At 42.5% G+C, this 16705-nt stretch overlaps 1 protein-coding gene across 4 annotated transcripts in view; it reads right to left on the bottom strand.

The window, feature by feature from the left end:
• Positions 1–16705, bottom strand: part of LOC106565901 (rho guanine nucleotide exchange factor 10-like protein) — a 128592-nt gene that overhangs the window by 7661 nt on the left and 104226 nt on the right. For all 4 annotated transcript variants that reach the window (XM_014133570.2, XM_014133569.2, XM_014133567.2 and 1 more), the window contains 4 exons: positions 15935–16149; positions 14890–15047; positions 12436–12578; positions 9015–9186 (listed from right to left, as the gene is read on the bottom strand). In XM_014133570.2, coding sequence (XP_013989045.2) covers positions 9015–9186; positions 12436–12578; positions 14890–15047; positions 15935–16149 — 688 coding nt within the window. The remainder of the gene's footprint in view (positions 1–9014; positions 9187–12435; positions 12579–14889; positions 15048–15934; positions 16150–16705) is intronic.

Raw genomic sequence — 16705 nt, 5'->3', positions numbered from 1 at the left:
TGTTCTGGAGAAGGTATGGAAGATTGGTGAAGAATCCAGCTACGAACTGGTCCGCTTGGTACAATTTTGTGATACTCAGAAGAGACAATATAGCCATATTACCATAAAACTGTTTATATAATAGCCTCAGCTTGAGACTTGCATCCACATGGTTGTATAAAATGTATTAATAAGGATAAAGCTATTTGTAATACATTGAGATGCTATGTACTGATGTTAATGTGATAGAATTGGATTTCTGTACCAAGCTTCACTCAGCCATCGGCACGCCCCCAAGGGACACAGACAGGACCAGGCGTCATTTGACAAGCCTGTTCAAGGGTCACTATAAAACTATACCCTGAGCTACATTTCTCTAGACCAGGCCTCCACTCCATGGCCAATAGGTTTTACCATCCAATTCCTCTACTGAAAGTGAACTACACCACGTGGTTAACTTTTAGACTATCGAGACCGACAGAATAAGAACAAGTCTTTGATATTAATTATTAGTCTGCAGCTAAGTAAATTATATCATCGAACGCGAAGACCAACGAAACATCCATTCTATAACGACATTAATGAATGTCGCTTTGAAAGATCCATTCTGAGAGAGAGAGAGAGAGAGAGAGAGAGAGAGAACTCTCCATCAGAACGACGCTCGAACAAGGATCCCGACGACACATGAGCGTAAATATATATTGATTGCAATTGGTCCCGAATGAGCGAGCCTTCAATTGTCAATATTAATGAACTCTGTGTACCTTCTCAGCTGACCGTTTATGACCCATTGTCTAACAGACCAGCCATGCCTGTTAGCCATTAGGGCACATTACTATACCAATCCTTTGTGACGATAATTACTGTTTGTATGTTTTCTGTTAATTACTTAGTGTAGTAAATAAATGATTTGAAGACAATTGATGTATGGATGATTTTAGTAAAGACTGGGTTCGTGCAGATACAACAATTTACGACGTTTGGAATGAGACTGAACGCGAGGTAAAATACACCGTTTAAACCAGAAGATAATCGGCCTATACTATAATAGAATATAATATTATAATATAGGAAAGTTATATTAGGAAAATTATAGCTTTGTAATCTGAACATTCTCCTTGGTGCCCCGATCTCCTAGTTAATTACAATTAACCTGTTAGGGCTAGGGGGCAGCATCGACACGGCTGGATAAAAAAACATACCCGATTTAATCTGGTTACCACTCCTCCTCAGTAACTAGAATATGCATATACTTATTACATATGGATAGAAAACACCCTACATTTTCTAAAACTGTTTGAATGGTGTCTGTGAGTATAACAGAACTCAAATGGCAGGTCAAAACCTGAGAGATTCCTTTACAGGAAGTGGCCTGTCTGACCATTTGTTGAACTTCTTTTCCATCTCTATCATTTACTAAGGATCTCTGCTCTAACGTGACACTTCCCACGTCTTCCATAGGCTCTCAGAGCCCGGGAAAAAACAGAATGTCGTCATTCCAGCCCCAGGCTGAAACACATTATCGCCTTTCTCAAGTGGCCCATCAAGAGACACTAGCTTATGCGCGTGACCCCGACCGCCCCCGCCTTTGGGATTTTTTCCTCTGTTTGCCGAAAAGGAGATTCCCTGTCGGAATATTATCGCTTTTCTACGAGGAAAATGACGTAAAAATTGATTTTAAACAGCGGTTGACATGCTTCGACGTTCGGTAATGGAATACTTTGAATTTTATTGTCAGGAATTGCGCCAAGCGCGTGACACTTCTTTACTATTTCGGATAGTGTCTGGAACGCACGAACAAAACGCCGCTATTCGGATATAACGATGGATTATTTTGGACCAAACCAACATTTGTTATTGAAGTAGCTGTCCTGGGTGTGCATTCTGACGAAGACAACAAAAGGTAATGACATTTTTATAATAGTAAATATGATTATGGTGAGTGCTAAACTTGCCGGGTGTCTAAATAGCGAGCCCGTGATGCCTGGGCTATGTACTTAGAATATTGCAAAATGTGCTTTCACCAAAAAGCTATTTTAAAATCGGACATATCGAGTGCATAGAGGAGGTCTGTATCTATAATTCTTAAAATAATTGTTATGCTTTTTGTGAACGTTTATCGTGAGTAATTTAGTAAAATGTTAGCGAATTCCCCGGAAGTTTGCGGGGGTATGCTAGTTCTGAACGTCACATGCTAATGTAAAAAGCTGGTTTTTGATATAAATATGAACTTGATTGAACAAAACATGCATGTATTGTATAACATAATGTCCTAGGGTTGTCATCTGATGAAGATCATCAAAGGTGAGTGCTGCATTTAGCTGTCTTCTGGGTTTTGGTGACATTATATGCTGGCTTGAAAAATGGGTGTCTGATTATTTCTGGCTTGGTACTCTGCTGACATAATCTAATGTTTTGCTTTCGTTGTAAAGCCTTTTTGAAATCGGACAGTGTGGTTAGATTAACGAGAGTCTTATCTTTAAATGGCTGTAAAATAGTCATATGTTTGAGAAATTGAAGTAATAGGATTTTTAAGGTTTTGAAAATCGCGCCACAGGATAGCCGTGGCTGTTACGTAGGTGGGACGAATTCGTCCCGCCTAGCCTAGAGAGGTTAAACGATTAATCAGTTTAATCGCGTGATAATAATTACAGGGAGTTAATTGATAAACATGTCTTCAGTTTAATGGTACCCCAAAGACACAACAGCTTGGAAAATTCCAGAAAATGATGTCATGGCTTTAGAAGCTTCTGATAGGCTAATTGACATCATTTGAGTCAATTGGAGATGTACCTGTGGATGTATTTCAAGGCCTACCTTCAAACTCAGTGCCTCTTTGCTTGACATCATGGGGAAATCCAAATAAATCAGCCAAGACCTCAGAAGAAAAAAATTGTAGACCTCCACAAGTCTGGTTCTTCCTTGGGAGCAATTTCCTAACGCCTGAAGGTACCACGTTCATCTGTACAAACAATAGTATGCAAGTATAAATGCCATGGGACTATGCAGCCATCATACCGCTCAGGAAGGAGACTTGTTCTGTCTCCTAGAGATGAACATACTTTGGTGCGAAAAGTGCAAATCAATCCCAGAACAACAGCAAAGGACCTTGTGAAGATGCTGGAGGAAACGGGTACAAAGGTATCTATATCCACAGTAAAACGAGTTCTATATCGACATAACCTGAAAGGCCGCTCAGCAAGGAAGAAGCCACTGCTCCAAAACCGCGATAAAAAAGCCAGACTACGGTTTGCAACTGCACATGGGGACAAAGATCGTACTTTTTGGAGAAATGTCCTCTGGTCTGATGAAACAAAAATAGAACTGTTTCACCATAATGACCATCGTTATGTTTGAAGGAAAAAGGGGGATGCTTGCAAGCCGAAGAACACCATCCCGACCGTGAAGCACGGGGGTGACGGCATCATGTTGTGGGGGTGCATTGCTGCAGGAGGGACTGGTCCACTTCACAAAATAGATGGCAGGAAAATTGTGGATATATTGAAGCAACATCTCAAGACATCAGTCAGGAAGTTAAAGCTTGGTCGCAAATGGGTCTTCCAAATGGACAATGACCCCAAGCATACCTCCAAAGTTGTGGCAAAATGGCTTAAGGACAACAAAGTCAAGGTATTGGAATGGCCATCACAAAGCCCTGACCTCAATATTATAGAAAATGTGTGGGCAGAACTGAAAAAGTGTGTGCGGGCAAGGAGGTCTACAAACCTGACTCAGTTACACCAGCTCTGTCAGGAAGAATGGAATAAAGTGGTTATCCTAACTGACCTAAGACGGGAATTTCAACTAGGATTAAATGTCAAGAATTGTGAAAAACGGAGTTTGAATGTATTTGGCTAAGGTCTATGTAAACTTCCGACATCAACTGTACATGCAAACGGTATAATTGTGAAATTACACTCAAAATAGGAGCCAATACATGATGTTTATGGTTTTCTGATCCCTGTCATTGGCTTATTGGCTCTTGTGGTCCTGATACGTAGAGTTTCACTTAATATCCACGGCAACCACCTAATTGAATTACAACATCAGTCATGTGATCGCTACTGAGAGAATGCTCATTTACATATAGAGCTGCATTTACATGGTTGTTCTGTGTCACGCTCAGATTATGACGTGTGATTCACATGAGTGCTTGGAGAGCACCTTAATTGATTCATTTCATCATGCATGAACACAGCCCATGTTTGGAAGCAGCAGCAGTGCTGTGCAAGGAGGGAGGTGAGGCAGCATCACTGAGGTGCATGTTAAGCTTCTGCAGAGAGCGAGGTATTTAGGAAAAAGATCTCAGAGGATCAGGACAGAGTTAAAGGCACAGTGAAGAATTCAATCTTATACAGTTCATTCGCAATGTATTCAGACCCCTTGGCTTTTTCCACATTTTGTTATTCTAAAATGGACTAAATAAAAAATATAAAAAATCTTCATCAATCTACACACAATACGCCATAATGACAAAGTGAAAACAGGTTTTTAGAAATATTTGCACATTTATTACAAATAAAGAAACAGAAATACCTTATTTACATAAGTATTCAAACAATTTGCTATGAGACTCAAAATTGAGCTCAGGTGCATCCTGTTTCCATTGATCAGGAGGGTCAACCGGTCTATGTGTCGGGGGGCTAGGGTCAGTCTGTTACATCTGGAGTATTTCTCTTGTCTTATCCGGTGTCCTGTGTGTATTTAAATATGCTCTCTCTATTTCTCTCTTTCTCTCGGAGGACCTGAGCCCTAGGACCATGCCTCAGGACTACCTGGTATGATGACTCCTTGCTGTCCCCAGTCCACCTGGCCGTGCTGCTGCTCCAGTTTCAACTGTTCTGCCTGCGGCTATGGAACCCTGACCTGTTCACCGGACGTGCTTGTTGCACCCTCGACAACTACTATGATTATTATTATTTGACCATGCTGGTCATTTATGAACATTTTAACATTTTGACCATGTTCTGTTATAATATCCACCCTGCACAGCCAGAAGAGGACTGGCCACCCCTCATAGCCTGGTTCCTCTCTAGGTTTTTGGCCTTTCTAGGGAGTTTTTCCTAGCCACCGTGCTTCTTTCACATGCTTTGCTTGCTGTTTGGGGTTTTAGGCTGGGTTTCTGTACAGCACTTTGAGAATATCAGCTGATGTACGAAGGGCTATATAAAAATAAATTTGATTTGATTTTTTTGATCATCCTTGAGATGTTTCTACAACTTGATTGGAGTCCACCTGTGGTAAATTCAATTGATTGAACATGATTTGGAAAGGCACACACCGGTCTAGTTAAAGTCCCAAAGTTAACAGTGCATGTCAGAGCAAAAACCAAGCCATGAGGCTGAAGGAATTGGGTACCAAAATATTTCTGCAGCAAAGAACACAGTGGCCGCCATCATTGTTAAATGGAAGAAGTTTGCAACCAACAAGACTCCTCCTAGAGCTGGCCAAACAGAGCGATTGGTGGTCACTGACAGAGCTTCAAAGTTCCTCTGTGGAGATGGGAGAACCTTCCAAAAGGACAAACATCTCTGCAGCACTCTACCAATCAAGCCTTTATGGTAGAGTGGCCAGACGGAAGCATCTCCTCAGTAAAAGGCACATGACAGCCTGCTTGGACTTTGCCAAAATTCACCTAAAGGACTTTCAGACCATGAGAAACAAGATTCTCTGTTCTGATGAAATCAAGATTGAACTCTTTAGCCTGAATGCCAAGCGTCACATCTGGAGGAAACCTGCACGATCCCTACGGTGAAGCCTGGTGGTAGCAGGATCATGCTGTAAGGATGTTTTTCAGCAGCAGGGACTGGGAGAATAGTCAGAATTGAGGGAAAGATGAATGGAGCAAAGTACAGAGAGATACTTGATGAAAACCTGCTCCAGAGTGCTCAAGACCTCAGACGGGGGCAAAAGTTCATCTTCCAACAGGACAATGACATTAAGCTAACAGCCAAGACAACACAGGAGTGGCTTTGGGACAAGTCTCTGAATGTTCTTGAGTGGCCCAGCCAAACACTGGACTTGAACCTGATCAAACATCTCTGGAGAGACCTGAAAATAGCTGTGTAGCGACGCTCCCCACTAAACCTGACAGAGCTTGAGAGGATCTGTAGAGAAGAATTGGAGAAACTCCCCAAATACACGTATGCCAAGCTTGTAACATCATACCCAAGAAGACTCTAGGCTGTAATCGCTGCCAAAGGTACTTCAAGTACTGTCACGATCGTCTAAAGGAGTAGACCAAGGCGCAGCGTACTTAGAGTTCCACATGTTTAATAAATATGAAACTCACCAACACAATACAGATGAAAACGAAGCGTGACGTTCTGGGCTGCTCACAGGCAGCTACACAAACACAAGATCCCACAAAGCACAGGTGGGAAAAGGCTGCCTAAGTATGATTCCTAATCAGAGACAACGATAGACAGCTGCCTCTGATTAGGAACCATACTCGGCCCAAAACAAAGAAATACAAAAACATAGAAAAAGGAACATAGAACGCCCACCCCAGTCACACCCTGGCCTAACCAAAATAGAGAACAAAACCCTCTCTATGGCCAGGGTGTGACATACTGATTAAAGGGTCTGAATATTTATCTATTTGTGATATTTCCATTTAAAAAAAATGATAAATTAGCCAAAATTTCTAAAAACCTATTTTTGTTTTGTCATTATGGAGTATTGTGTGTAGATTGATGAGGGGGAAAAAAAACATTTGAATCCATTTTATGATAAGGCTGTAACGTAACAATGTGGAAAAAGTCAAAGGGTCTGAATACTTTCCGAATGCACTGTAAATGTCAGTTGACTGCTTAGGTAGAGATTGTGTCTATTTCTAGTCTATGTCACAAAGAGCTACATCAGAGGGGCAGCGGTTGACATGACCACCTACTCCAGGGTTAAAGGAAAACTCCACCCAAAAATGGTATTTGTTTCATTAGTCCATTGTTGATATAGTCCCAAAATGTTTTGCATGTCAGCAATCAAGTCTTCAAAATACAGAAATACAGCCGGTATGATAAATTCTGTATCATATGATGCTGCATTTTGCATCATATGCAAAAATATTGTTTTTGGGTGGAATGTTTCTATAACATGAACTGTCACGTTAAGTAAGAGCATGTAGGCGCCAGCCAGGCATCGTCTAGGAACAGCAATGAAAGAGGATAATGACAAAGACAGGAAATTGGGGAGGTATTTAAGCAATCCTCCACCTCCGATTTTTACAGTAATGCAGAGGTCTTCAGTGGGCTGATCTAAGGAGCTGTTTTACGTGCTAAAAAGAAATCTCTAAAGATAACTATGTCACTGTGATATTTCAATAAGGACCTTTTGAATTACATATATTTTTTTCCATAGAAAATTACTATTAAATCCATTAACAAAAGACAGGTTTTTCTTCTCGGCTTTAGAAAATTCCCAGCTGTTTACTACATCAGACAGAACCCCCCCCCCCCCTGATGAGGAGCAGCACATTAAAGGGCGAGGATTTGGGGAGTAGATCATTAATTCTTGTCCTGTCAAAATTAAGGGCGAGACAGATGGGAATGGAAGAGCATTGATCTGTAATAACTGTATCAGTGTTTCATGTGCACTCAGTGTATCCAGAGGAACCGAGTGCTCCTTTACCCATGAGCACAGCAGAAGAGAAAGTAAGCAGGAGCCCTCTAACCACCCCTCATCCTAGCCCCCCTAACCCCCTTCATGCCCTTTCTCCTAACTTCCCCTGAGGCCAACATGCCTCCCTCTCTCATTCTCAAACATCCTGCATATTTCATCAGGAAGTGCTGGAGTAGGGAGGAAATGACCTCAGGGTCACCGAACTATATAAAATCTAGACATCTTGACCGATAGGCACTTGAAGAAGAAGACATTCCTAACAAAAATAAACTTTGACCTGAGAAAGACAAGTTTGGGCTTTCTGAACCATGTCTCTTTTTGTTCTTTCCTTCTCCATCCAACTAATGAAAGAGGGCAACAACAGTGGACCTGTTGACAGTAACTCTCTGCGTCCGGCTGCTGAAGCTTGATTTGGTGCACTGCCTTTCTCTCCTTTGAGTTCTGTCTGACTCTGATCCTCAGTCCTTTTAACGTGCAGAATATCAAACTGAATAAATCCAGACAGCATTAGGAGAAAGGGAGCACAGGCTTGACTGAGTTGAGGCCCCAGGATTTTAGGCTGTAATGGCTCCCTGGGCCATGGGTCCATGGGCTGATATTGAATCAAATTGATAAATGTGTGGAAGGACCACCCTGAAACAGGATCATTTCTGTTTCAGCCAGTCCAACGTGTTTACCCTGACTTCCCCATACTAAGACTGGAAATACCTGGATTGGTTGATAAATATTTCATTCATCATGAAGGAAGATGGAGAGTGAGGAGAATGTATACAGCATCTTAAAGGGGTTGCAGTGAGAGGTAAAATAAAAGGGAGACAGATAAGATGGGAAGAGAGAAAGCGTGAGAGAGAGAAGAAAAGAAAATAGAGACGCAGGTAAAAAGAAAACAAAACTGTCATGATACAAGTGTTGCCGGGATGTTAAAGGAAAGACAAGTGCGTCCATGGCAACTCGTGCAATGAAAACCTTGTCTGCAGCATTGTAACAGCTCGTCAATGATTGTACTCCTTTTATGAATTCCTCCCTCTCACCCTATGGCTCCATCGTGGCTTCTCAGGGTCTTTAGATGGCTACTTATTCAGGTCAGTCCCGGAGTGCAGGACCAAAGGAGCAGCTCCAGCAAGACAAGACCAGAATATCATTCCAGCAAGGAGTGCAGCATCGGCGTGGCTTAATTGGTGCCGTCTCATTGCTCTTGTACAATGAGGGCCCCCAAAAACGAACTAATGTATGCCTATGTTTTCCTCCTAACCCCACTAATACAGCAAGTCAGGCTCATGACAAAATAGATTTTGTGACAGAACCCTAGCAAAGACTTGTGGAGTTGAATCTACTGTATAAAACGTTGACCCCCGGAATGAGGAGGTCAAGACGAATCCCTATAGCAACCTGAGTGTAGGCGTTTTGTACTATACCTGGGCTGTGCAAAGATACTCGTGTGGAGATATTGATTTCCTGCAGATGCTCCAGTGTCTCAGTATGGAACAGGCGAATAGAAGAGCCCTCACTAAAGGCCATCCAGACTCCTCCTCCAGCCCGCACCATATGGGCCACGCTCACCATGGGTTCTGGGTGCACCTCAAACCTCTGGAAGAGAGAAGGAGAGAAGCAGTGAATAACCATGGAAACTATAGTAGAGATGAGAGATAGGCATAGAGAATAGGCATAGAGCTGCCAAGCAAATGCTTACACAGAACATGTAGTTAAAATAAACAGTATAGCCCCATTTAGACCCGGTTTACATTGGTCTTTTAAATGAAATATACTGTAGATCAGAGTTTTTTATGAATCCGATCAATGTTACATGCAGACATCTTGGTCTAAACGCAACAAAACAGATGTGATATGTCTTGTCAGGACGAGATATGAAAAGATTTGAGCCAGGATTTTGTCTGGGTTGGCTTTCTCTGCTGTCAGATATGATGGTAATGGGAAAAACTACTGAGGTACTTGGGTCCAGTCCGGGGGGGGGGTTCTTACAGAAATCTGGAAATCTATAATATGTTGCAATGGATTTCTGATTACCATACAAAGTGTGATGTTACTGTCTGTAATTGCTTCTTTACCATTGCTCTGCACATTGTCAAATGTATGTCTCTGTACGTAGACATCCATAATGAAGTTATAATATCCTAGATATACAGTATGACTTCATTAAACAAATACATAAATCACCCACACATACGCACACACAAACATATGCACATAAAGTATTGTGCATCCATGTCATAAGAACCCCTCTCGAGAAGTTCTAGTTCACTGTATCCATGGACAACACTGCTAATGTGCTCAGACATAATCATAAAAAGTGAATTACACATGAACGCCATTAACAAATTACATTCGGATATTACTTGTTAACAAAAGACTAATAGAATGCCTGAGCGTAGGTTTGAGTACCCCTCTTTAGAGCTCTTTCACAAAACCCAAGTAGGCCAGATGACTGGAGATTAACAACCCTGCAACATCCCAGAAAAGGCTATAGCGTGTCTCTCTTGAGATTGTAATGAACTGCACCAATGTTTCACAGACAGGGGCATCTTTTCTACTGTGTCAGTATACATCATCCTCCCACCCTCCAATTTCTCAAGACCACAGCAAAAGAGGAGGCGTTTCAGGCACACATTCTTAATGAGTAGCTGAGGAAGAGCAGCGCGCCTTATCATAGTTAGGCATGCTACCCCCGAGGTCTGCACCATGACAGGGGCTGGCTCTGGCATCGTCTCCCCGCTCCTATCACTCTCGGTTCATGAGTCCGGGGATGAGAGATTAGTCAGGGAGAGGGCTGAGGAGGGATGCTCCCCCCTGTGCACCGGAGGACGGGGATTACCACCTGTTTGTGTGCCCTTGCCAGAGGGACCTCCTTTGTTTGAGAGTGGGGAGAGAAGAGAACCCTTTGATGTGTTTTCTCTTTAATTGACTCCACGGCAGAAGGTGCCTGCTCTGCTCCGCCTAGGAAGAGAGGAAATCGCATCCCTTCCATTTTCAAGTGCAACCATTAAATTCTATAAAATATTTAAGTTGATAGAGCCCTATTTCAAAGAATTAAACTAAATGCAAATAAAGTAAAAAAATATATCAAATTAAAAGAGCATTGAAAATGTCAGTGAACCATTAGAAAATCATGGGGGGGGGGGGTTAAATCAGTGATTTTGGCATGAACAGACAAATTGTTAATTAACAGGCTAATTATTGGTTGACACCCTGTCATCATGACACCTTGTCTACCATATGTTTCACTGGATATGTCATTATCTGACTGCTTTCAATTTGATCTGTCCCCTGTATCCCAGTGAGGCCAAACGTAAAACAATGCCATAGCTACAGTAATAATGCATTAACTGGTAGGGTAATTGAATAGAAGAGGTTAGTGGAAGTGAGATCTGTTTACAGGGCTGCATGACTGCCAGCCTTGACAAAATTGGATACTGCCTGGATAGCCTATCAGAGCACATATTTGGTACTAAGGTCTCTTCTGAAATGGATGGTGTCAAATAAGTGATGGCAACAACTGTTCACCCAATTGACACACTGGTATTAGTGAGATGAGTTCTGCATTGCTCACAGCCATGAGAGTGGTAGCAGTGTGACAAGAGGTAATATGCCCCTTCCACCCAGCACTTCTGTCACACAAACAGCAGCACCAAGTCCTTCATCAGCAGAGGGGAGAATCACTGCAGGCTAAAGCCCCAGCACTAAAGCCCCCGCGCCTGAACAGCTCATTAGCCCTGCATTACACTGGGTGACAAGGTGTCTGTTCTTAGGGGGAGCAAATCCACAGCCACGGAGGTGAAGGAAGGAGGGGAGTCGGCATGGGCAGGACAGGGAGGAGAGGGAGGGGGAGTAAGCATATCCCCTCTTCTAGAGAGAAGTAGAGAGAGGGAGACATGTCATGCCATGCCCTGCATCCACACAGTCCTGCCTGGTTAGGCTCTGATGACAGGCCTCTTTTTTAGGGCACATGGGTCATTCCCGGAGCTCTGTCATAATGCAGAGCACACACAAGGGTCCCTTCAAGCACACACACAGGAGGAGTGGGGGGGAGGAGGAGAAGGAGGAGAGATGGATGCAGATCCACAGGGCTGCAGTATAGCCCTTTGTGTTAACTACCGGCTATATTAAGGATCATCAATTCAAGACAGAGCAGCGCTGACAATAAGGCTGATCTGAATTAGGTAAGCGGGCTAGACCGCTAAAGTAGAAGAGGGGTAAGTCTGAAGTCTGACCCCCCCCCCTCCCCCCCCATCTTAAAGTTATGGCTCAATCCTGGGGGCAAGGACTGCTTCCCTGATCCCGGTTCCGCATCACAGCCCCGGTGAAGTTAGCCCTCCAGGGTGTGCATTAGTAAGGAAGACAAGGCTAAGAGAGGTGCAACCAGCACTGACACAAGCACACATGCCTGTTCACCATGCAGAGGGGATACGCTGGGGCGAGCCAGACAGAACCTTGTCTCCTTTGCGTGGTCACTCAGCTGGCTAAGCTCTGATCTCCAGAGGATTGAACAGGGAGGAAAGTGTACAAGCATAAAGAGCCACTGCTGCCTGAAAACACATTCTGATGCCAACATCCCCACAAATACTTTAGGTCAAAGTATCAATGTAGAACTCAAGGAGTTTTGAGTTCCAATATAGTTTATAGTTCCAACATAAAGTGTGTTTAGGTGAAGGAAAGGACAGTGTATTGTCGAGACTATTCTGTGCATGAGCCTTTGGTCTTAAGCAGTTGTGAAAAGGATGCAAGACGGAAGTGAAGATGCTTTCCAGGAGCATTTCGAGAGGCTTGTATTTGTGTGCTGTTGCTCAAACAATAAAGCACTTGGTGCATCTCCTATTGTACCTGAGTGGAAAGGCTGGAGCCCTTGATAATGGTCACAGAGTTGGCACAGCTGGCCCACACAGAGTCCTCCAGAACCAGAAGAGTTCGCACAGGCTCTGGGCCCACACTCACAGTCCTGCAGGAGTCTGGCTCCCACAGCTCACCTGAGAAGACAACACAACAAATGCTCAGAATCAGAACACTTTAAACTCTTACTTTACTAAGAACAAAACAAAGATTTGCTAAAACAGCTAACAAAATCATGACTTGTTATCGCCAGTTTATGATTATGTTTTAAATACATGCAAAACTTTCCGTTTGACTGCTCAGTGTGGTGATTCAGCAGCTGTTGCCTTGAGCAAGGCAATTAAACTACATTGCTTCTACTTACACTCAAGCAACTTGCCCTGGTGTTCTCTAGACAAATATTCCAAAGTGAAAACACAAGAAAATACTTACACTTACTGTTTCACACACATGCATGTGCAACTAAGCATGCACATGCGCAGTGCACACACATGCACTCACACACACACACACACACACACACAGACATACACCCACACACACAAAAAACAGCGTGAATCACAATTTGATGAAAACAAAGTGTCTATGGACTATACTTTCAGACTAAACAATAAGGCATTCCTAACATCCAAATGCTAATAACTCTGCCATACAATTTAATCAGCTTCCTAACCTCTTTATCGCCACTTCATTTTTCCACCCGTCGGTGTGAAAATTAAGCAGACATTTTTCCTTTGAGTTGTAAACACAGGGCACCCGTTGCAGCTACCATGGCAGTGCATTATGAAGCACCTTACATAAGCTTTTCCTTTGCGGTGCTATAATGAAGCAAAATTAGAGAAGGAAGTGCACCCAGCCATTTAATTAACATTTTGAGTTGTTTATTTCATGCCTTTCAAATCAGAATAGCTTCACAATGCCTTCTGACTTCCTCAGGTTAATTGCTTGGCGTGTTCTAAATGTCATTCTTCCACATTTTGTTATTCACTTTCTTTTAAGTCCCCCTAGCCCCATGCACAAGCCTTGGCCATGTCACAGCTCTACCACACGCACCACCGCAAAACACTGGAAAATGGTCAAAAACTGTTTCAGACCATCAAAAGATTTTCTAAATAGGTTTCTGAAGCCCAGCCCTTCAACTCTATGAACAGTATGAATTATATTTATATGAGAAAAGAAATTGGGATTTTCCGCTAAGCAACAATGTGCTGTGCAGGCTATTCATATGCATTTTGATAGAAATCCCATGTGAAGACTTGATATTTCCTACTCTTGCAGACATGGTTTCCAGGCAGCAGTGTGCCATCCAGGGGCATCAATCTTTAACAGCTGTGCAGAATGCACAAACATTGCCTGGCACCATCCACGCTCCACTCCAGAGCTTTTTTCCTGTCTTCTACCTCTTTATTATTTATTTATTTTACATAACATGAATAGTAATATTTAATCGGCACGCAGCACACTGGCGTAATTAATCATCCTTTCTGCTTGGCTGGAGGTGAGAGGACAGTAGAGTGCTGGGTGGATGCAGGCAGCCACACTGACACAGCCAGGTAAGACGCACCACACCGCAACCGGGCAGCCATTGTTCTGCCGCAGGCTGTGATGACCTACTGGGAGAATGAGTGTTGAGATGGTGCTCCTAGCCCTATGATATGCCTTTTCTGACCACAACATGAGCACACCAACCACTGTATGGTGACTTCAGGAGTCATTTCCTTACACTAACTGGTAGTGAAGATCACCAAGAATGGGCATGAAAAGAGGTTTTTAAGTATTTAAAATATTTTCCAAGGTTGCTTGTCTGAAATTAATTGGCTTTTTGCAAACGCATCCACTTGATGGATTCCCTGAAAATCCTATCACTCATAGCACGTCTCCGCATGCAGACTGAACGCATGACAGAAATGATATTTCTCACACACACTCACTGAGGCATTCACTGCAAAACAAAGAGACATACATGGGAATTTGAAAGATGTACAAATTGAAACAAGGAAACAATAAGATTAATATTTGCACTACTAATTTGATTGATTACTTAATTAAAAGCCATTTTTTTTACAGATACAAGCCCTGTTAATAATGTCTAATATCGAAATAACTATTCCATTTTAATGTCACATTTCATACAAAACAATGCTTAAACATTGTTGCTATAGTAGGCTAATGAGTGAATTAAATGATTACCTGAATTAATACAAATTACTAGCTAAGAGCATTAGTGGCGTAATGTAACTATAAAATTATTCCATTCTCCTGCTTTAATTGTGCTGTGATTGCTTTCCTTGCTATAATGGTGATGGCTTGAAACATATACTTCTATGTAGCTAACATTAAATAAATTGCTATGTTAGTAATGTGATGATTCAACAATTCTGTCATTTTGGATTGAAATCTGATGACTATCTTCCTGACATACAGGGGGAGACCTTGGAAAGACCTTACCTCCATTACTTCGTCCATACACCATCATGGTTCCATCTCTGAGCCCAGCGAATAGGAAGTTGATGGAGTGTTTGAGGCACAGGACAGGGCAGCGCTGAGGGTTACGCAGGGTCAACAGGCACTGGGCTGCAGTGTCCACACTGCCATACACCAGGATGCTGGTGGCAAAAGGAGAAGGAACAATGTACACTGTACATGATAAATGAACATCATTTATGAAGACTGAGTACCTTGATGTAACTGGGCACTTTGGACCTTGTATTGTGTGTGTGCAGCCCCTCGCTCGTTCTCGTGTTTAAGATTCCATCTGAACTTCACTGACTGTTCTGCACATTTTTCCTAAATTTACAATGAACAAATGCACACCTTTGGAAAAATATATTTATTTCTCGAAAGAGAACGTTAACTAGTTGACAGTCGATTGTGTTCCACAAAAATAAATGCTGAAATTGTGCTTCTATTACACTTTGTATTTTCCCTACTCTCAGGACACATAGAGTGAATGAGTCAACATAAACAAATAAACTGCACACTTTTCATTTTATTCTGGTGCCCAAATGATTAACAAACAAATTGCAGAGGAAAATAACTACAGTAAACGGGCAATATGAGATGCAAGAGGAGTGTTTTCTCTTAGAAAGTAATGTAATCACCAGGACTGTAACAGTCTGAGATTAAACTATTCCTCCATTACATGCAGTAAAATCTGAAAATACAAACAGTAGATGGGAAAATAAGAAATGGTTGAGCACCAGGATTCAAGGTGTATGAAATCAACTCTGATTTCTTTGTCCCATCTACTATTGACAGATTTTGTTTGTCTTGAGATTAACCTAACATACTATACTGCATGGTGATACAGAATATGACTCTCTGTGAAAACAAATTGACTTCGTAAGTAGGATAATAGTGGTGACCAACAATAATAAATACAATAATATTTCTGTATCATCATCATCATCCATCCATGCATCCATCCACATTACTTAAATGTAACTTACACTATTGTATTTGACAATTTCTCTAAAAGCTGTGTTGACCTCACCTTCCATCGTCCAGTCCCAAACAAATGGTGTTCCCCACCCCAGTAGGGCTCCTGAGGGCCACAGCCTCCATCTCCTCTGGGGGGCTGGGTTCAGGCACGTACTCCAGACACCTAACTGGGGCCCCCACCTGGAGGCTCTTCACTGGGCGTGGTGTGGGCCTGTTCAGGGAGAAGATCTCCACCTGCCCCTGGGTAGCATCTCCTCCACTGGCCACCTGCAGAGAGAGAGAAGGTAGGTATCCAAGGTCAGTAAGATATTCTCCTCCTCTGGCCACCTCTAGAGAGAAAAGTGGGTATATAAAATTTGTAAAATACTCCACTAGTCACCTGCAGAGAGAGACATTTAAATACTCCTCCATTGGCCACCTACAGAGAGGGAAGTTAGGTATGTCAGGTCAGTAAGATACTCAATTACTAGCCACCTAGAGAGAGGGAGAGACACGTGGGCATCTATAGTCAATAAGATATATCTGGGTCAAGACATCTTCTCCACTAGCCACCTGCAGAGAAAGAGGTGGCCATTTAAAGGTCAGTAAAGACTGTAGGTCACAGCAATCAACGGCTAACACAGCACAGGTGGAGAGGGTGGATGGTGGTTTAGAAAATGTACTGTAGCGTAGGAAAGTTACTTGCTCATGCTTAAGTCTTTGTAGAATTTCTGAATAATTTTAGAAGACACAGAACACTCTCCTGTAATACGTCTTAGCTCTGATATCCGCACCTGTTAGCAAATCCAGGCAGTTTCAGCAAAGAGTAAAGTTAAAATCAAAT

Source organism: Salmo salar, chromosome ssa12 (assembly GCF_905237065.1).
Source record: "Salmo salar chromosome ssa12, Ssal_v3.1, whole genome shotgun sequence".
In the NCBI taxonomy this organism is placed as follows: domain Eukaryota; kingdom Metazoa; phylum Chordata; class Actinopteri; order Salmoniformes; family Salmonidae; genus Salmo; species Salmo salar.
Note: the sequence above shows the minus strand (reverse complement) of the source record. Positions and strands in the feature narration are given on the sequence as shown.